The sequence below is a fragment of the Nyctibius grandis genome, chromosome 21, assembly GCF_013368605.1.
Source record: "Nyctibius grandis isolate bNycGra1 chromosome 21, bNycGra1.pri, whole genome shotgun sequence".
In the NCBI taxonomy this organism is placed as follows: Eukaryota; Metazoa; Chordata; class Aves; order Nyctibiiformes; family Nyctibiidae; genus Nyctibius; species Nyctibius grandis.
Genome location: NC_090678.1, coordinates 4467948 through 4485655, shown reverse-complemented (window position 1 = coordinate 4485655; position 17708 = coordinate 4467948). Strand labels below are relative to the sequence as shown.

The 17708-nt window shown below is 44.2% G+C and overlaps 1 protein-coding gene across 12 annotated transcripts in view; it reads right to left on the bottom strand.

Moving 5' to 3' along the window:
• RABGAP1L (RAB GTPase activating protein 1 like) overlaps positions 1-17708 on the bottom strand; it is a 257691-nt gene that overhangs the window by 5456 nt on the left and 234527 nt on the right. For 9 of the 12 annotated variants that reach the window (XM_068417064.1, XM_068417065.1, XM_068417063.1 and 6 more), the window contains 6 exons: positions 13641-13733; positions 6195-6305; positions 3489-3593; positions 2224-2307; positions 1647-1718; positions 81-278 (listed from right to left, as the gene is read on the bottom strand). In XM_068417064.1, coding sequence (XP_068273165.1) covers positions 81-278; positions 1647-1718; positions 2224-2307; positions 3489-3593; positions 6195-6305; positions 13641-13733 — 663 coding nt within the window. Of the gene's footprint in view, positions 1-80; positions 279-1646; positions 1719-2223; positions 2308-3488; positions 3594-6194; positions 6306-8602; positions 9225-10122; positions 13358-13640; positions 13734-17708 lie in introns of those variants that run through there. The other 3 variants (XM_068417074.1, XM_068417070.1, XM_068417069.1) reach the window with 3 other exon arrangements.

The window sequence follows — 17708 nt, the reverse complement described above, 5'->3', positions numbered from 1 at the left end:
TTTTGCATGATTCAGAATTATTTTGGACTGAGCACAGTGAGGCTAAGGAGACTGCCCTGCTGCACTCGGATTCCACATACCTGAATTTTGCACTTGGCTTCCACAAGCTGCAGTTTGGTCTGTGCAAGTTCCAGCTCCATCTCTCTCAGCTGCTTCTTCAGTGCATCCTTCTCATCATCTGTTTCTATGCCTTTATTCTCCGTGCTTACAGCAGGCAGCTTCAGTGCCCCCTCCTTACTGAAAATCTCACTGCAGTGTTTGCAGGCCATCACTTTACCCTGAAATACCCAGAAAGTTCATTTTTAATCCATGTTGCAGGAGTTGTTGTGCTTCCTGGAAGAGCCATTTTTATGTTAGACTGCCTTTCCATCAGTAATACTCAAACTAGTACTGCAGTTTTCATATTTGACATGAAAACAGTTTGAGAAGTTCATGAACAATTTCCAGGGTATAGTAACCAGTATAAAAATTCCTAAAAATCTACTTAGCAGGCTCTGCCTAAGCACAGAGACTTTGCTCCTAGATTAGAACTACTCAAGCCTTCTTGCTGCCAAAGCTTTGTAATATTTTGCAGTATTTATGCCAGCAGAATTCAGAAGAGTAAATTACACTCTAGGGACTTTCTGTCTTCCATAAAAGCCCTTGACCAAATTAATACAGATTTTGAAATTTTAAAGAACGCCAGGTAGCTTTTCCATATTTCCAGAAGCAAGCGAGCAGCCTGTGCTCACTGCAAGGGCCAACGCTGTCCTGTTGGTGCTTTTTTAGCATCGTACGGGATGGCCCTTTTTGCCAGCGACTCCTGACACCCAACGGTAAGGTTCTCGTGTGAGCTGGAGAGGTGGACCAGTTACTCATGGCTGAAGATGTAGCACAGCTGGCCTAGCTCGCACAAACTAAACCAGGATATTGAACTATTTCAGCAGATGACAGGAACATCAATCCTAGAATTATTTATCAATATTAAAAAGTCACTAAAAAGCAACACATCATGTTCAGCTTGAGTACTGAAGAAACAACTAGAAGGTATAGCTCAGGGAAAACAATTCTGCCTACTCAGCAGTGACAAAGCAGAGGGATGGAATTATTACCTGATCAGGAAACATTTACCTCTAGTGCAGGTGTTCCCGATAAGGGGGTTTAGAGAAGGGAGAGGAACTGCTATGGAAATTCTGGGGATGGCCCAAGCTGTGCCAATTACTTAAACCAACTCTGCTTAAATTACAAAAACCCAAATACAAACAGTGTCCAATTCAGCCAGTTCCAACCCCTCCACTGTGCACACTGAGCAAACAATACGCTTTCTCTTGTAGAGGGCCTTTTTTTTCCTTCCTTATTTAATTAAAACATCAAAGTAAATATTGTGTCTCTACATTTTTTTTGCCAAAAGTATACATTTCGACAGGAAAAAGAAAAGCCAAGTACTATATGCACTTCAGTTTGAGAGTTCCAGCCTGTCTGATAGAAAATAAAGAACCGTGAAAGAAAATAAAACCTTTCAATGTTTACATCTGATGAAAAATGCATGTGGGTCTATCAGCGCAGCTGCTGTTCCATTAAACTGCAATTCACATTTTGTTTTGTATCCCCAGCATTTAGCAATACTTGCATTAGAAACATCCCATATGCTGAGGCATCGTTCTCACCTTCACAACTTCCAGTTCATCTTTACTGGCTGCTTGTTGTTTTTCCAGCCTGGTACTCAGCTGGGAACAAATCTGGAGTAGAAAAAGCAGTCTCTTATAAGTTTCCTTTACTAAAATATAACCTGCGTTTTTTAACAATGATTTTTGTCAGAGCCAACATTTCTTAAATTCCACCTCACTCGGGTATATGCACCCTAACAAACCCACTGCTGCTGATAATGAGACTGAAAAAAAATGGCAGTATTCAATAGAGAACCTGCACATGGAGACTGGAACATTTTATGGATTAATTGGTTTCTAATGTTTACACTGTGTTAGGTCACAGAGCAAAGCAGCATTTTCACCCGACAGTACTAAAATTAGCTTAAAGACAGGTTATTCCTGATGCCCTACATTAGGAGACTATTATGAAAACCACAAAAAGATTTATGACAAGTTACAATGCTTGCTCTCTGAAAGCCTGCAATGTAGTATATCTTATTGAAAGGATCAGATCTGCAGCTCTGAAAATTCAGCTCTCAGAACAGGCTGAAAGAAGGTGACAAATAAAGATGAGAAAGTGTGTCTAGAACAGTACCTGTTTATACTCTGCAATAATGGCTGTCGTTTTCTTAATCTCAGATTCTGCCTTCTCTAGCTGCTTCCTGAAGACTTCCTTCAGCTAGGAATTGAAGGAGAGAAGTTACACAGGACACTGAAAGAAGTTCTCAAAATGTGCCATCACGTTGTTCTCTCAAAGCCTTGCTGTGTTTACAACACTTCTGCAGCTTTGCCTTACCAAAGTCCAGTTCTTAGGACAAGACTCTCATCTACTCAGTATACAAATATTTACTATATTCAGTTATAACCAAGCAGTCTCTGCTGTGATACGTGTATCCCTGCTTAGAGAATTCTCCCACAGGGTAATTCTCTTTCTCTGCGTTAAATGCTGGTACAGCCTGGTCCAGAGAACACAAAACAAGAGCATGACTTAAGTGGATTTTACTGATTTTGGTTTTGTTTTTCTGCACACTGTCACAGCAGGTTTGGGCAGACAGATGATTTGTTTGCAGATGGAACAGGGAGAAGAATCTCTCAGCGCTATCGCTCTCATCTCCGGAACAGGAGAACTCATTCCTCCACCATTCAGAACCACTAAATTTTGAGAGCACTTTCAGTAGGGAAAAGGCCTCCAACTGCCTTGTTTATAGCAAACAGAGAACTCGGCAACCTCCATTTCAGAGAGACGCAAAGAATCACTGTTTGATTGTTGTAGTCACTGTTGTCAAATGGCAAAAATAAAAACCAGGGTGTCACTTTTGAAACAAACTTTTGTGTACGTCAGTATGCAGCACGTTAGAGAGACAGGATTAAAAAACTAAGATTGAACATTTCACAAATGAGTGTGAGGCCAGGTCTAGTCAGCAGAATTCTCCCAGCCCTCAGCTCTGTTCTGCTGTTGGTTCTACCTTCAGACAGGAACGTTCACGGCTTTGTTTCAGCGAACCAGCAGCTGACTCCAGAATGGCCTCTTACAAGGTAACAACTCCTCCAGCTCCTTGTTTAGATAACTAAGAGAGGTCTGATTGTGTCGTCTTAGTTGTGATTGCTCACCATCAGTGAAAATGATTATTACAATACTGGGAAAAGGATGAGGTATGGCAAACTGAACATTCAGAGCTCAAGTAAAGGAAAACACTGAAAACCATACTTTTTTAAAAAAAATTTACCCTGGCACTGTAAATTTTTAATTGCAACTGCATTTTGAAGACAAAATCCACAACTGCAACACACTGATGCTTTTCTGCATATCCTTGTGCTTGCATTTGCTTGCTGAATGGGAGAAGGTGGAGAACGCCTTACCTGAGCAGTTTCCTCTTCCTGCTTCCGCTTCTCTTCCTCCGTCTCCACCAGCTTCTGCTTGGTCAGGAGGAGTTCCTTGTTCAAAACATCCGCTTTGTCTTCAGCCTGGAATTAGAAATGCTGGTGTAAATCAGGTGTGATCTGTGCCAATGCAAATGTATTGGTGTATACACCTCAGAAATACTGCAGATTCAGGTTCTAGCATTGCCTTTTCCTGCCCTCTCATGGCTCATTTAACGTGTCTTTTTATATGAAATTCCCTTCCCAAGTAGCTATTTTCTAAGTTATTTCATGGTGTTTCAACAACTGTGCAAAAGGAACCTTGTCCCAAACGTTTACTTATGCCCAGATGGCAAGTAAGCATAGACACTATATCCTAATACAACCCTAATGCAGACAATGATGTATAGAATATTCTTCTTGGGAACAATATTAATCTAAGCGAGGGCAGCGTGTGTTAGCTCCTGTGTAACTTCAGGTAACTCATTCCATTTTTGTATCTGGAAGTGGAGAAACCAGATATTGTAGAAAATGTTAGGTGCCTGCACTGTATCTTACAAAGCAAACACAAGTATAAAAGAGACAAACAGGACCACCATATAAAATGGTTTGTTTATCAGTGCAAATAAGTATTATGGGGAGAAACCTGATACTGTGTGTGTACTGGAGAATATGAATTTTTTCCTTTCTTTGAAGGGCTGAGCTTACAGTGGAACATACTGGGAATGCTTTGGTTTTGTGAGCACTATCCTCACCGATCACCAGGAGAGAAATGTATTTCTCACTGGCTGGATATATTCTGGGGACCTCCCCAGCTGGGAAACACACACTGCATCACACCACTCCTTCTGCTCAGGGACTAGGTGCTAGAAGGGGCAAGGGTTGTGGTCAAATAGGACTCAGTTTGATTGTGGGTAGCAGAAGCAGCCCCACCAGGGTCACAACTGAAGAGACAGACTGAGGATTCCTGTATTGCTTAGTGTGTGTAGTGAAAGAACAGAAAATTGATAAGATTGGCATCTTAGGACAAAAGAACTCGGGGATGACAAGGATATTTTTGATGAAAGACCTGTTTAAGATATGCTTTGAAGGAACTACAAATCTTTCCTCCTCTTATGTGTTCATTCCAGGTTCCCCAAGCAGCTGCAGTGGTGTACGGTACCGCCTGTCCTCGCAGGTGAGTGCAGCAGCACAAAGCTTTTCTTTCAGTGCCAGTGGACTGAGGCAGGGTGTGGAAAACCTTCATGGAGCCACTCTTGTCTACAGAAAGACTGCTAAATGCAGGAGAGCAAGGACTGGGACTGGGAAAGGTATAGAATCATAGAATTGTTAAGGTTGGAAAAGACCTAAAAGATCAACAAGTCCAACCATCGACCCAATGCCGCCATGCCTGCTAAACCATGTCCTGAAGCACCACATCTAGACGTTTTTTGAACACCTCCAGGGATGGTGACTCCACCACCTCCCTGGGCAGCCTGTTCCAATGCCTAATGACTCTTTCAGTGAAGAAACTCTTCCTAAGATCCAGCCTGAACCTCCCCTGGCATAATTTGAGGCCATTCCCTCTCATCCTATCGCTGGTTACCCGGGAGAGAGACTGACCCCCACCTCACCCTTGTCATGATACTTGAGAAAAACCAAGCACGGGCAGCAGCAGGCTTCAAGCTGCTTTAGGTACAGCTATTCCTGGGGAAGATAGAGCACCTCAGCACACTGCTTTTGGCCTTCATGCAGGACTGCCCGCTCCATCATGCAAAGCACATCTCTGCCTGTGCTTGCTCACCAAGACGGCTCAGATTTTTAGAATCACATGGATCGAAATCAGCAGAGCCTGTCAAGGGTCTGACTAAACGGGAATACAAATTGCACAACTGTGGTCAACAGTGTTTACTATTCTGAGTGGTAGATAAAGAAAGCCAAATAACTACGGGAAATCAAATGGAGAGGCCCTTGCAGAAAAAGATTTTACAAGAGGCCCTACAGTCCTCACTGAGCAAGGGACTAATCACGAGGTGTGCTGGAGTATGGCTCTCCTGTATTCAGTACCTTAATAATAGCTGTAAGGAATTTACCAATACTATATAAAACACTGCGGAAAGAGGAGGGTTGAATGTGTAGCTCTCTGAGATAAAGGGCTCTGAATGCTGCTGCCCTCCCCATGCCAGTATTCACAGGAAACAAAAGCAGTTATCAAAGGACACCCAGGAGCCCTTCTAATATTTGGTGCCATGCCACTTCATTATCTCTGAATTCCATTGGCTGTACTAAAACTGCTGTGAAAACCAGATCCACGCAAGGTGGCAGACATTCTGCAAGGCACCTTCCCTTGAAATTAGCCTTTTGAGGAGTACGTGATGCCTTGTTCAAGTAAATGTTCATTCTTTGCTGTCTGCCTAAAGGTTATGGCTTACATTTTCTAAAACAACCCACAACAGAGAAGGTGCAGTCAGTGCTGGCCAGACACCACTGAGCATGCCTACAGTTGCATACATGTGGAAATCCAGCTTTCTGACTGCAACTAGAAATGAGGCTGTCAGGAAAAGTAAAGACACTATTTGTGTCTTTATTGTGTCTTTATTATATTGTGTCTATATTAATATTATAATGCTGTTAATATTGGGTTGGTGTTTTCACTTGAGCACACAACAGGGCTCCTAGAATCGGTGCTGCCAAGCCTGAGCTGGGACCCGTCTCTGTTAGCATTACCTGGTCCAGGTCGTTCCGTAAGGCAATTTTGCTTGTTACAAGCTCATGGGCAAGGTCATCGTTCTCCTGCTCCAGCCGCATGCTTGCTTCGTGGAGCCTGCGGTTCTCCCTCTGCAGAAAGAAAGGAACAACCAGAAAAGGAAGTTAATCCTTATCAATATTAAAGAGCAATAAGTGAGTATATTGTGTGTGTAGAACACTGAGAAGGCAAGAGTGCACATTAAGACAGGACTGCTGCTCTGGGAAACAACAGTGAATTAAGCCAGCAGTGCAAATGCAGCGATTCCACTTACATCCCAATGGTTCCGTTTGTGTCGCACAAGCGACACGCTGATTGTAGGGTTTCTCTGTCAAAAGTAAACACAGCCCTCTCCACAAAAGCACTTGGTTTCTGCTTGCTCATCATCAACAGAAATTAGGCAGATAAAATCCCACCCAGCAGCAGTGAACAGGGACCAGTTAAGAGATACTCATGATGATGTTTTCAGTTGAAAGCAGGAAGCTGTCCTGCTCCATTCTACAAAATTGTGGCTGCAGGAATCCATAAAAATAGTCCATTTTGTAGATGATGTAGTGCCAACCTCCTGCCTTCTGTGGGACCAGTGAAGAACAGCATTTAGCAGAGAACTCCCTACAGCTCATATAACCTGTACTGCCATTTGTGCACTTTCTCTGTAGCTTTCGCCAGCAATGAGCGCACGATTTACAGGACGCCTGCTGCGAAAAAGTGCCCGATGGAGAGGGGACCTCACTCCCCAAGCACAGGCCCAGAACCTGCTCAGAGGGCAATGCAGAGCAACGCAAAATGCAGAACTTGGAGACTGCAGGCCCTGCTCCTCCCCTGCACTGCACTCCCTGCCCACTCTGCCCAGGCAGAAATGACTACGCAGAGCACTACCTAGAGCAGGTAAGCACCCTGGAGAAGAACCAACAGTAGTAATTCATGGGATTTAAACGTCAGTTTCAGTAACTGTTCTTCTAGGGCTAAGAAACAGAATCGTATTCAAAAGATGTCTGTGGGTCAGTAGACTTCCAGGAGTCCACATCAAATACACATCTTCACCTTCAGAAGAAGACAGCCAGGTGAGACAGACAGAGGTGCCCCCCACAAATGGATTTTAAGAGAGCAAAAAATGCTCTGGCCTTCAGTCACACAATGACTGTGAATCTTTCATACCAAAAGAGACTGCCAAGGGAATCTGTGTGTTAGAGAAACTCAAGGAAAAATACCAAGTTCCTGTGGAAACTCGTAGGTGGAGGAACAATAATGTACATGCTGAGATTTCAAAAAGGACCTGTGCTCAGCTGAGAGGTAAGTTATGTTCTCCAAGAAAAAACAGTAAAAGGGAATATATGTCAGCACTTAAGACAGCAAAAAGATCTCCAAGAGTTGTTCAGTGAATGCCTTCCTACAAAATGTGATTTCTTTGCATAAGCACATTATTCACCTCTCTTCACTTCCTCCTGCTCACCAGCTACGCTCAGATATTTTTTTCTTTCCAAACTCGCCACCGTGAAACTGCAATTTTCATTTCTGTTGCAAGAAGGTTTTGCATGCTTGTCTTAAACAAAAAAGGGCCAATTACAGCTCTAAGAGGATGCTAAAGAAGGTCTCTTCTGCGTGGGAGCTTCCTCTGTGGCAGGAAGCAGAACGTCTGCAAATACCCTCTCCTTAATGTGACTCTATTGTGCAACTAGACTGTGCACTGCCCTGTACAGGAAAGTAAGTTTATTTCCTTTCCAAAAGATTGTACTTTAAATAACTTGTTTTGTTACAGAAACTGTAAGTAAAATACTTTTGTTTTAACACAGTTAAAATAACCACTGCTAAAACCACGTAACTTTGGGAGTCTTTTTTATTTTAATTGCACTGTGTTCTCTTTGGGACAAGGAATTGTTAAAAGTAAAATTCTTCTGTAAGGATGATATATACTTTAAAGTGTAAAACCAAATTGCAGTCTTTAATAATAATTTTAAAAGGCTCTAATGTGTCTTTATTTCTGTATTTTGTTCAGATCATCTTGGAAATGTTGATTTTTTTATAGACACAGCTCTGCCAGCACGTGACTTGAGTTCACCTAAAAAAAACGGGACCCTATCAGGCTGGTATTGCTGCCAGATGCTGCGGCACCAATACCTTTTCATAGGGATGTCGCTTCGAGGGAGAAATCAGCAAATTCTTAAGACCTCCACAAAATAACCCAGAAAGAAGTTTGCTTTAACAGTTTCGCTATGCTTTTGCCAAAAGCTTCGGTGTCCGCAAAGCAAGCCGCGCAATGTGAAGTTGGAAGTTCCTGGTTTGCATTCGCAGACAAGTGGGTAAGCAAGCTACGTGGCTGGAAATGCGCTATCCTCCTCTTAAACCAGGATTTACACGGCACGTTTTTAGGAAGTTAAAGATCTCTTACCTTGGGCATCCAGTCAATAGCTAAGAGATGTTTTTATCTTGTTCACCATACTTTTAATGTCCAGCTGAAAGCCTCTTATAGGGCCACCTTTACTCCTCCTCCGCACAGGGCAGTATGTGCTATTAGATGGTTTGTCTTTTCCAGCTCCTCCCCCCAGATCTAGCAGCGAAAAGCTGCCTCCTTCCTCAGGAGGAAACTCTTCATCTGCTTTAGTCTAAATAAAACCTAACGTTACACAGTAAAGGCAAAACCAGCAAACAGCGCTCTTCCTATTATTTCTGCTGGCTCTGAAATATTTACAGGGTTTTATAAAATACCTTCGCAATGGCAGAAAGTTCAACAGATGGAGCTGGTTCGTTACAGCAGGACTCGCATCACAGGCAGCATTTTGTAACCTGGCATAAGCCAACTCGTCAGACCTGCTAGTTGTCCTTGGTGTAAACAGACAGCTTCCTGCCTTTTCTCTGCACGCCACTAACAATTTACTGACTATAACAACGATTTCCCTCTCTGCGGCATTGCTCGGTTTCTACAGTCAGTAAAGTAAGAGATTCCTCTTTCCCAAATTCCTCCTTCCTGTTACAAAAGGCAGCTGGTGAACTCTGGTTAGCTTTTAAAAGGAGGATACTGCATTTCCAAAAGGGACAAACACCACTGATACATACAAACACAAAGAAACTTACCTCCTGTAAGGTCACAGACCAAATACTGCTTTCAACCATTGGTGTAAAGACAGTGAAAACAGGATATAAAATAATTTTTAATACCAAAGACAGCCAAAAAAAAAAATGTTGCTGATTCTTCAGTGGGGTTTTGGTTCTGAGTTTTAAAGAGGATGTAGTCCAGCTTCCATCACACACTGGATGGAAAGAAGGAGGCAAATTTGAAAGCGGGAGGCAAGCCTCAGCTCAGGAAGACTGAAAGGCTGAACTCCACCCTCTGCTCCCTTCCAGCCAGCACCAAGGAGCAACTCCCCTCAAGATTAGTGGCGATGATGCATCCTCCCTGTGCTGCTACTCGGGCGGGGTGGAACGAGTCACAGACCTTGTTAGGCAATTCAGTGTTTTGTGATGAGCAAACACCCAAACCCCAGACCTTTGGGCATGAACAGATCCTCAGCGGTGGAATGAAAACATTGAGTAAAATTCGCTTTTCTGGATGTGAGCAAACCGAAGTCCTCGTAAGCCCATTGGAAAGGGCTCTTGATTGCGGAGGGGCTCCGAAGGAAAACCCTGTGAACCTCCACCTAGAAAGCTAAAAGGCTTTTACAGCAAACTCTCCAGGAAAACCTCCCATGGGAAGCAACAGGGAGGCTCCTGGAGGTGCTTTGTGTTTTCTCTTTGTTGACTGAAGCAGCATTCCCAAAAGTGCCCCATCACGCTTCTTTTAAAAACCACAAGCGAACAACGACCCACATCAAGAGGATGCTTTTCCTCATGACGGTTACCAGCTACCACGACTCTGAATAAAAATGACCAGTGTATTAATGTTTGCTTTCACTTCAAACATGCAAAAGGCTATCACGTCCAAATCACACATTTATTCAGAGAGACAACTTCTCCGTTGCACAATAAAGTCCGCAGTGGAAAAGGCGTTTCTGCCCTCAGAATAGAGCTGTGTGCTCAAGCAGGATCTGCTTGCAAAACTCCAGCCCTTCTTCGTGTGGTTATATCCTCTTTATTATAAATCAAGAGGTCCCAAAGCCCAACTCCGGCAATTTCTTATCAAGTCAACCAAAACCCTGTTACATGAGACGTTCTCAAACACAGAAAACAACCCCATAATATATATAAAAATATCAATCTGAACTATATTGCTGTTTTTTCTGCACGTGCAACTCACTTTTATTTCTGGCTTCTATAGGCAAGTTGTAATTTATTTTAACCCAAAGTCATGAAATTTGGTGACAAACAGCAATTCAGAACATATTTACTTTTGCACCTTTTAAAAACCTATCTGACAAAAACGTGAGCGATAATTTGTTATAAGCAATGGAAAACAAAGTGAAAAGGTGTCCATAAAAAAATACACTTTTCCTAAATAACACTTGTAAATACAGAAGGAAACAAACAGCAGAAATAATGGCACTCTTTAATACTGTTCTTTAGCTAAGTCAAATCACAATCAACACGTAAAATATGAGCTGGGCAGGAACTCCTGTGGCACGTAACACAGCTTATTGCAGCGCGTGAATGTAACCTGTCAAGAAAACACGACTGGTTAACGGCAGGCCAGACGCTGCAAACGCGGCCCTTTGCTGGAGCCTATGGAGGGTCTGGGCTCGGTGGGACTGGAGGAGCACCCTGCCTGGACATGCCCCACTGCCCGCAAGCGTGAAGCATCTCTTCCCTGGCGTTTCACGGGAGGCTGCTCAGCCCCACCGTCCCCGTGCTCGGGAACGCCTCGAGGACCCGAGCGCTGGGGAGGAGAGGGAGAAGCACGCCGCGCTCCTCCCCTGCTCTGGTCCAGTCCTGGTCTCCCCTGGACTCTCAGAGTGCAGCAGGGATGGCCTGGGAGGAGCAGATGGCAGTGTGACAGGGGCCCTGCTGCCATCGCAGTGGCTGCTCCCAGCCCCGCGCCGCGCACGGCCCCTCTCCTACGCTCTCCACAGTCCATCGAGCCATCTCCACTGAGGGCCAGGTCACAGCGAGGTGTCTTACTCAAGACAGCCTTCATCACTGCAACTCCGAAGTGCCAATGTTTCCGTGGTCCTGACAAATCTCTATTGGCAATAAAACCTGTAACACGCTGCAAACAAAAACTCTTAACAGCTATAACTAAAACCTACCAACAGACTGAAAGACTGTTTCCTTCTTGACCTATAAGAGGAATATTCTGCAGGAACCTCCGCTCCAGTGATCTCATCCAAGGAACATCCCCTTCCTGGGCATTAAACCAAAACCTCGTTTTGTTCTGGGAAGAAAAACTGTAAAAATGACAACGATGTAGGGCTTCAGGGCACAGCCCACACCGAAAGCGTGCGAGGCCAGAGGGAGCGAACAGCAACGTCACGCTCCGAGGCAATCCTGGCTTTTCAACAGCGTAGACCCAGTCCTTTCCCAGACCAAGCCCGGCTGGGCAAAGTCTAGTGCTGATGCTGCCAAAATGAAAGGCATTTCTAAACACAGGGGCTGCAGAGCGATCACTTAAGGCACAAGCGAAGCTGGCTCTCCACCTTCTGCCTGTGGGCACCCACACAGTTCGTGTTTCTTGCTGCCCTTTGGAAACACTCTTGAAATGTCAATTCCTACCAGCCTCAGCTGGACACATTAATAAAATCAAACAAGCAAGACAAGGAACAGAGAGCACTTACAAGCACTTCTCCACGACACTCATCAGCTGAAGAATGTGTCCGAACTTTGAACTTAATGTGCAACTAACCAGTTACGGGGACTCTGTAATCCCAGCATCGCTAAGAGGATCAGACCCAATCCGGCTTAATAAAAAAATCACACAGTGAGCTGCAAAAGTGCAAGCCAAAACCCCGGGCTGTGACCTCGACTGTGATAGCGACTCACATAAACAGTGCCCAAAGAGTCACTTTCTACATCCCCACTTGCAGCTTGGGGATAATGTTCTTCACCATCCATCACCCAAGATTAACTGGTTAATACACTTCCACAGAGCTTGAAAGAAGCCTTCTTTGTTTTCTAAGTATTGTTTTAAATCCACAGTACTCTAAGTGAACCACTAGAAAAATACTTAGTCAGCAGCAAGTTGTTTTTTTTCCTAAATAGGTCATACTCTCTAGTGGGTCTTGGCTCCCAGTTCTCACAAACAATAAAATCTACACCCTTTGACATCAGAAGAACTACACACAAAACAATTTTTCACAGGTAAATAGGTAAATACTTTCTTTAAAAAAAAGTCAGTTTTACTTTCTCTGTACCTGTAACTATCTTGTCACATTTATGAATTATGGCACAATCTTTCACTACAGATTTTCATGTTTCCTGCACATGGTGCACTTTCCTTATGTTCACAGACCACGTAAACCTGTTGCACCCTGTAGGATTATTTACTACTCCACACTCCTGGTAGATTCCGTACCAACTGCAATGTCACTTAACATATTAAGGCACAACGAAGAACAGCAGGAAAACAGTACAGGTATATGTAAGCAATGTCAGTTCCCAGCTAACCTGGGCAATGGGCAGTAAAGTGCTTCATCTCTGGCAGCTTCACCTAAGGAAAACTGAATTTTTCAAAACAGGGTAAGCAATAAATGGATCCTGAACACTAAGTATATGCCTAGAGGCAGAGCCTCCATCACACAAAAATCTATGGCAACACAATGTAGCAGTGACAACAAAAGCAAATACATTGGAAAGATAAGCAATGCTGATCCAAAATTAAAGAACTATTCTTTTTTCGGTGAACTATCAAACTATCATATTAATAACTGAACCTTTATTTCTCTGCTGCTTTAAAGCAGGGTATTTATCACCATTAATTCTATTGCAATAGTACCTTGGGACCCCAGCAGAGCTCTGGGTCCCACCGTACTAGGCATTATATTAACAAAAAATTACTAACGCTTGGTATAAACCGAGATGAATACCCAGGATCATATCAGTCAAGGAAGAGCTCATCTTCCAAAAGTCTCTGTGGATGTCACTGCACACAGCTTGTGCTAGAACAATGTGTACTTTCTCCTTTTTGTGTCTGTAGCTGAGAATCACCCTTTGTTCCTGCGTCTCATGAAGATCTCCCGTAAAAGTGCAACAGCAGGAGAGTTACCTACAAACATATAAACTGAAAGAAGAAACATATTATATGTGGCTACTTGCAGATGTCTTGAGAGTTACAAACTGTGATTGCCATATCCCTGGCAAAAAAACCACTAAGTGCAAGTGTTCAAAGTGCTTGTTCAAGAAAGGGGATGAGTTGCACCTGCCACATAACCTCCCTACGGCCCGCAGCGGCGTGTCGCGGAGAGGCCAGCGTGGTACACGCGCCTCTGCTTACCCGCTGGGACCGGGACACTCCCCGCAGGATTCAGCCAACGCAACAGGTTCCCACAGAGCATCTCCCGTACCTTGTATCTGTCCATAGGATCTTCCTGCTGCAGCTGACTCTCTCGCATCGTTTGGTACTCTCTCTCATATTTCTTCAGCTTTTTCGTTGGCACCTGTGGAATAGATTTGGAAAACGTGTGTGTTAATGATTAGAGGAATGCAGGAAAGGCTGGCTGCAAGCTCTCCTTGCAAACAGGAAGCCAAGGAAGTGCTGGAAAGCCACTGCTGAATAAAGTCGCTCCCCATCGCCCTCCCTTCCCTACTCAGCAAGTCATGTCAAACACTCACCCATACAGTTCACATCGACAGAAATTGTTCTGCGCCTACTGCTGTTCATTATTCAAATATTTAAAGGAAAACAACAGCGAAGGAGAGACATTTTAGTAAGAGTAAAGAGGAGAAAAGCATCAACAACAGGAGCGAGAGAAGAGGAAAATCTGCTTTGATAGGTATGATTCACCAAAGCAATGCCTCAGCAAGAAAACTTACAAGTGAGACTAGAGGAAAGGAGTGTTCATGCAAAATGACTGGACAATTCCCTGGGGGAGATCCGAGGAATGGTTTTTATTGCTGAAAGAGTATTAATGTCTAAATTATAGCTTGTGACCAATGAAGTCTGGCCTCAGCCTCCTCCTAGGCCAGGGTGGAGAGGCTGCAGCGCTCGCTTCCAGTCGCAGCAGGGAAACAGCGAGGCGACTACCCAGGAATCACGAGCAAATTCAGTGAACAGCCGTGCAGAGAGGTGCAGTCCCAGCCAGCCTGGTTCTGGGAAAACACAGCTCCAACTTAAAACAAGGGACACAAAGAACACCTGTGGTCTTTTCAACAAAGCATGGAGATCCCCTGCTTTACTTTCACCTTTTAATTGGGTACTCGGTGCTACAGGTGTGACCCCATGGTTTAGTCCATCACTAACCCATGTCCCTCAGCACCACATCTACTCGGCTTTTAAATCCCTCCAGGGGTGGTGACTCCACCACTGCCCTGGGCAGTCTGTTCCAATGCTTGATAATATCTGTCTGTTCCTCTTGCCTATATTGATCGTGTCCAGCTGACTCCTGGTGTGAGAACGTGCCACTGTCACCTTGCCTTAGGGCAAAAAATTACTGCCAATGAGCAGAGATATGTGTTTACATGTAGTTTTGGTGGTGTTTTGCTTTTATTGGTTTTCAGCCCAATACCTCCTTCCTCTGCAGCGCAGGAAAGGACCAAGCAAGTGCTCAGTGTTGCTGCAGAGGCCTCTGGGAGGTACGGGCAGAAAATGTGACACCCGTGACCTGCAAAGCACAGTGCACGGGGAGCACTAATAAAGCAGCACCAGTGCCCACACTTACGGATGAAATCTTAAAGCAAGGAGAAAAGGGTAAGCATAAAAAGCACTTTGGACAAACAGAGAGAATTCCACTTTGATGACACTTAATAGTGTAAAACACAATGAAATGAAAATTATTAAATCAGAGATGCTTTTTTACGTTTCAACTGAGCAACATTCAAGACACAAACCCAGCCCCTTTTGTCTTAGCTGCAACTTGAAACTGTTGAGGCTACTTTAATATTCAAGAATGAGAAATCATTTCAAAGCAGTACTCAAAATGAAGTGACCCATCACACGTCCGAAGCCTGATCTATTCCCTCCTTCCACGATGCTCACGGGGATCTTGTTCAGAGCAGCAGATCAAGGCTCCCAGGCCGGGGTGTCACAGGACACCCTCCAAACCTAGTTCTGCTCTGCTCTTGGGGAGTTTTGTGCTCCAACGTGCTACCAGCGCAAAATGAATCACAGAATCACAGAATCAATCAGGTTGGAAGAGCCCTCTGGGATCATTGAGTCCAACCATTGCCCTGACACCACCCTGTCAACTAGACCATGGCACTAAGTGCCATGTCCAGTCTTTTCTTAAACACATGAAGATAAATATGAAGGGGACATTGTGGCGCAGTACGGCAAGAAGGTGCAACATAGGTGTAACTCAGAAGATGATCTGTTCAACCGAACGTTTTCCTGATTCTTGATGCTTTTCATTAAAGCCTTTAAATTACACATAAGAACTAAGTCTCACCACACAGAGACAGAAGCCTCCCATCCATGCAGCCACATGAGTACTTCAGTAAGAATCCTGCCGTCTGAAGGAACAGGAGAGGTAAGATAAGATTTCTTAATGCCTGGTAATTCACCCCACCAACTATTCTTACTTATATGTTCCACTTTCTTAAATTTTAATTCCCAGCTGTGAGCAGGACCACACATGGGTCCTCTCCAGCTGTACGGGGGATACGCTCCCCCTTTCACCACCGCAAGAGCTGCGCGTGGCCCTGGCCTGGGGTGCAGGGTGGTCCATGTGCCTGGCATGCTCTCCAGCAAGCAAACAGCACGGCAATGCTTTCTTAGCAATACTGGCAGCAAATAACACCTGAAACAGGGATCAAATCGTGCCAGGTGTAAGCAGCAGGGTGTAAGCACCATGATGTGACACAGAAAATGGCTTCTGTGCTTCTGGAAAGAATATCATGACTTATGCATGTTAGTAGCTAGCTATGCTACAATCCTGTCTTAATTGGCAAGTAGTACTTAAATACAGCGAAAGTCTGTTTTAAGGGGTTGGGAGGGGAGGAATTCCTACCAGAAAGCCAGTCCACACTAATCCACTTCTCATAAAATATAAACTTGAGCAGGTACCCTTAGTAACTTTGGCAGGGACTATGCTTCACTGTTACTGTCTATTCAGCCACAGTACTCAAAGGAGTTTGATAATTTACTACAGCTCTTTTTTTTTCTTCTGGGTACTCACTAATAAATGAAAAAAAAATTTAAAAGCCCATTTCCATATTCCCCAATTTAATTCCCTGGAAGAGTTTGTGAATTCAACATGGGACTGCTCTGTAAGCCCTGTCGTAAGTAAGTGCATAGTGCTGGCTACGCTTCTGTCTTCACGGACTGCTCCTGAACAAAGCGTGCTCATAAATCTGCTGTAAAAGCTTCTGCAATATTGATTTCTTCTTTCTTTAGCACCGTGGGGTATTACTGGCTAGAAGTGATGGTTATCAAATTTAGGGGACTCTTATGGTTTATAAACATTGCTCATCTGTTTATCTCAGTATCTTATCTCCCTGACTCGTTTTATTTTAACGTGTTCAAGCATCAAATCATGTCACAACTAGTCGTATGTACAGAAAAAGCCACGTAGAGCATCTTAATAAAACATCCACGCAGCAGAACTGAACAAGCAGAACCTCTCTCTGAAAGAACCCAACAGACGACTGCATTGAGCGCCCAAAGGACTCCCCGCAGGGAGGTGATATGTGGCAGGTGAGAAACAAAAACATGTTGTTTTTAGCTGCCCCCCTGCTCAGACAGGGCTGGAAAGATCTGCTCACCTTCTCCGGCAATCCTGCGCGAGGGCAGTGTGCCAAGCGTCGGCATCCATGAGACCTCTCCCTCATTCTGCCGTTTCTGTAGCTGTTTACAGGCAGCTCAGCCTGGCCTTGCTGGATTAATAAATCACACGTCTATGACTGCTTCCTCTGAAATGTTTTATTGCCCTAATGAAGCACGAGCACTCAGAGGAGGTCGTTATCGTTATGTTCATTTGACAGCCAAGGAAATGGAAGCAGAGATGTAAAGTGATTTCCTGAACATATTGAAGACAGCCAGAGGCTGATCCAGACAGAAAAATCCTATTACCTGGGTTCTGATTTCCAGCACCGCCACAAAGCCAGACTGAGCAGAGGATCTCTTTCCCAGAGTCCTGCTTCTTTTCTCTATCTAGCACTGCACAGACACTCAAAAAATATCTTGTTAGTGTGATGGGACAATGTAACCAGTGTTCTGTGATCTCTGCCCTCTTAATATTTTTTCCTCTCCAGTTCTTACCTCAGTGTGGAAGGAAAGAAAAACAAACGAAAAAAGCCAATTAACAAAGCGTGCAATGCTTTCCTTTCCCAGTCTTTGAAGCAGGTGACTTAATTTTCTGTTTCACTGGCGATGGATTTGTTGGTATTTCAAGACTGAGGTGGGGGACGTGCATCCCTCCAAAGACAGGGTCACACTGTGTGCTGATGAGTGATGCGGGAGACGCCGAGCTTGCCTT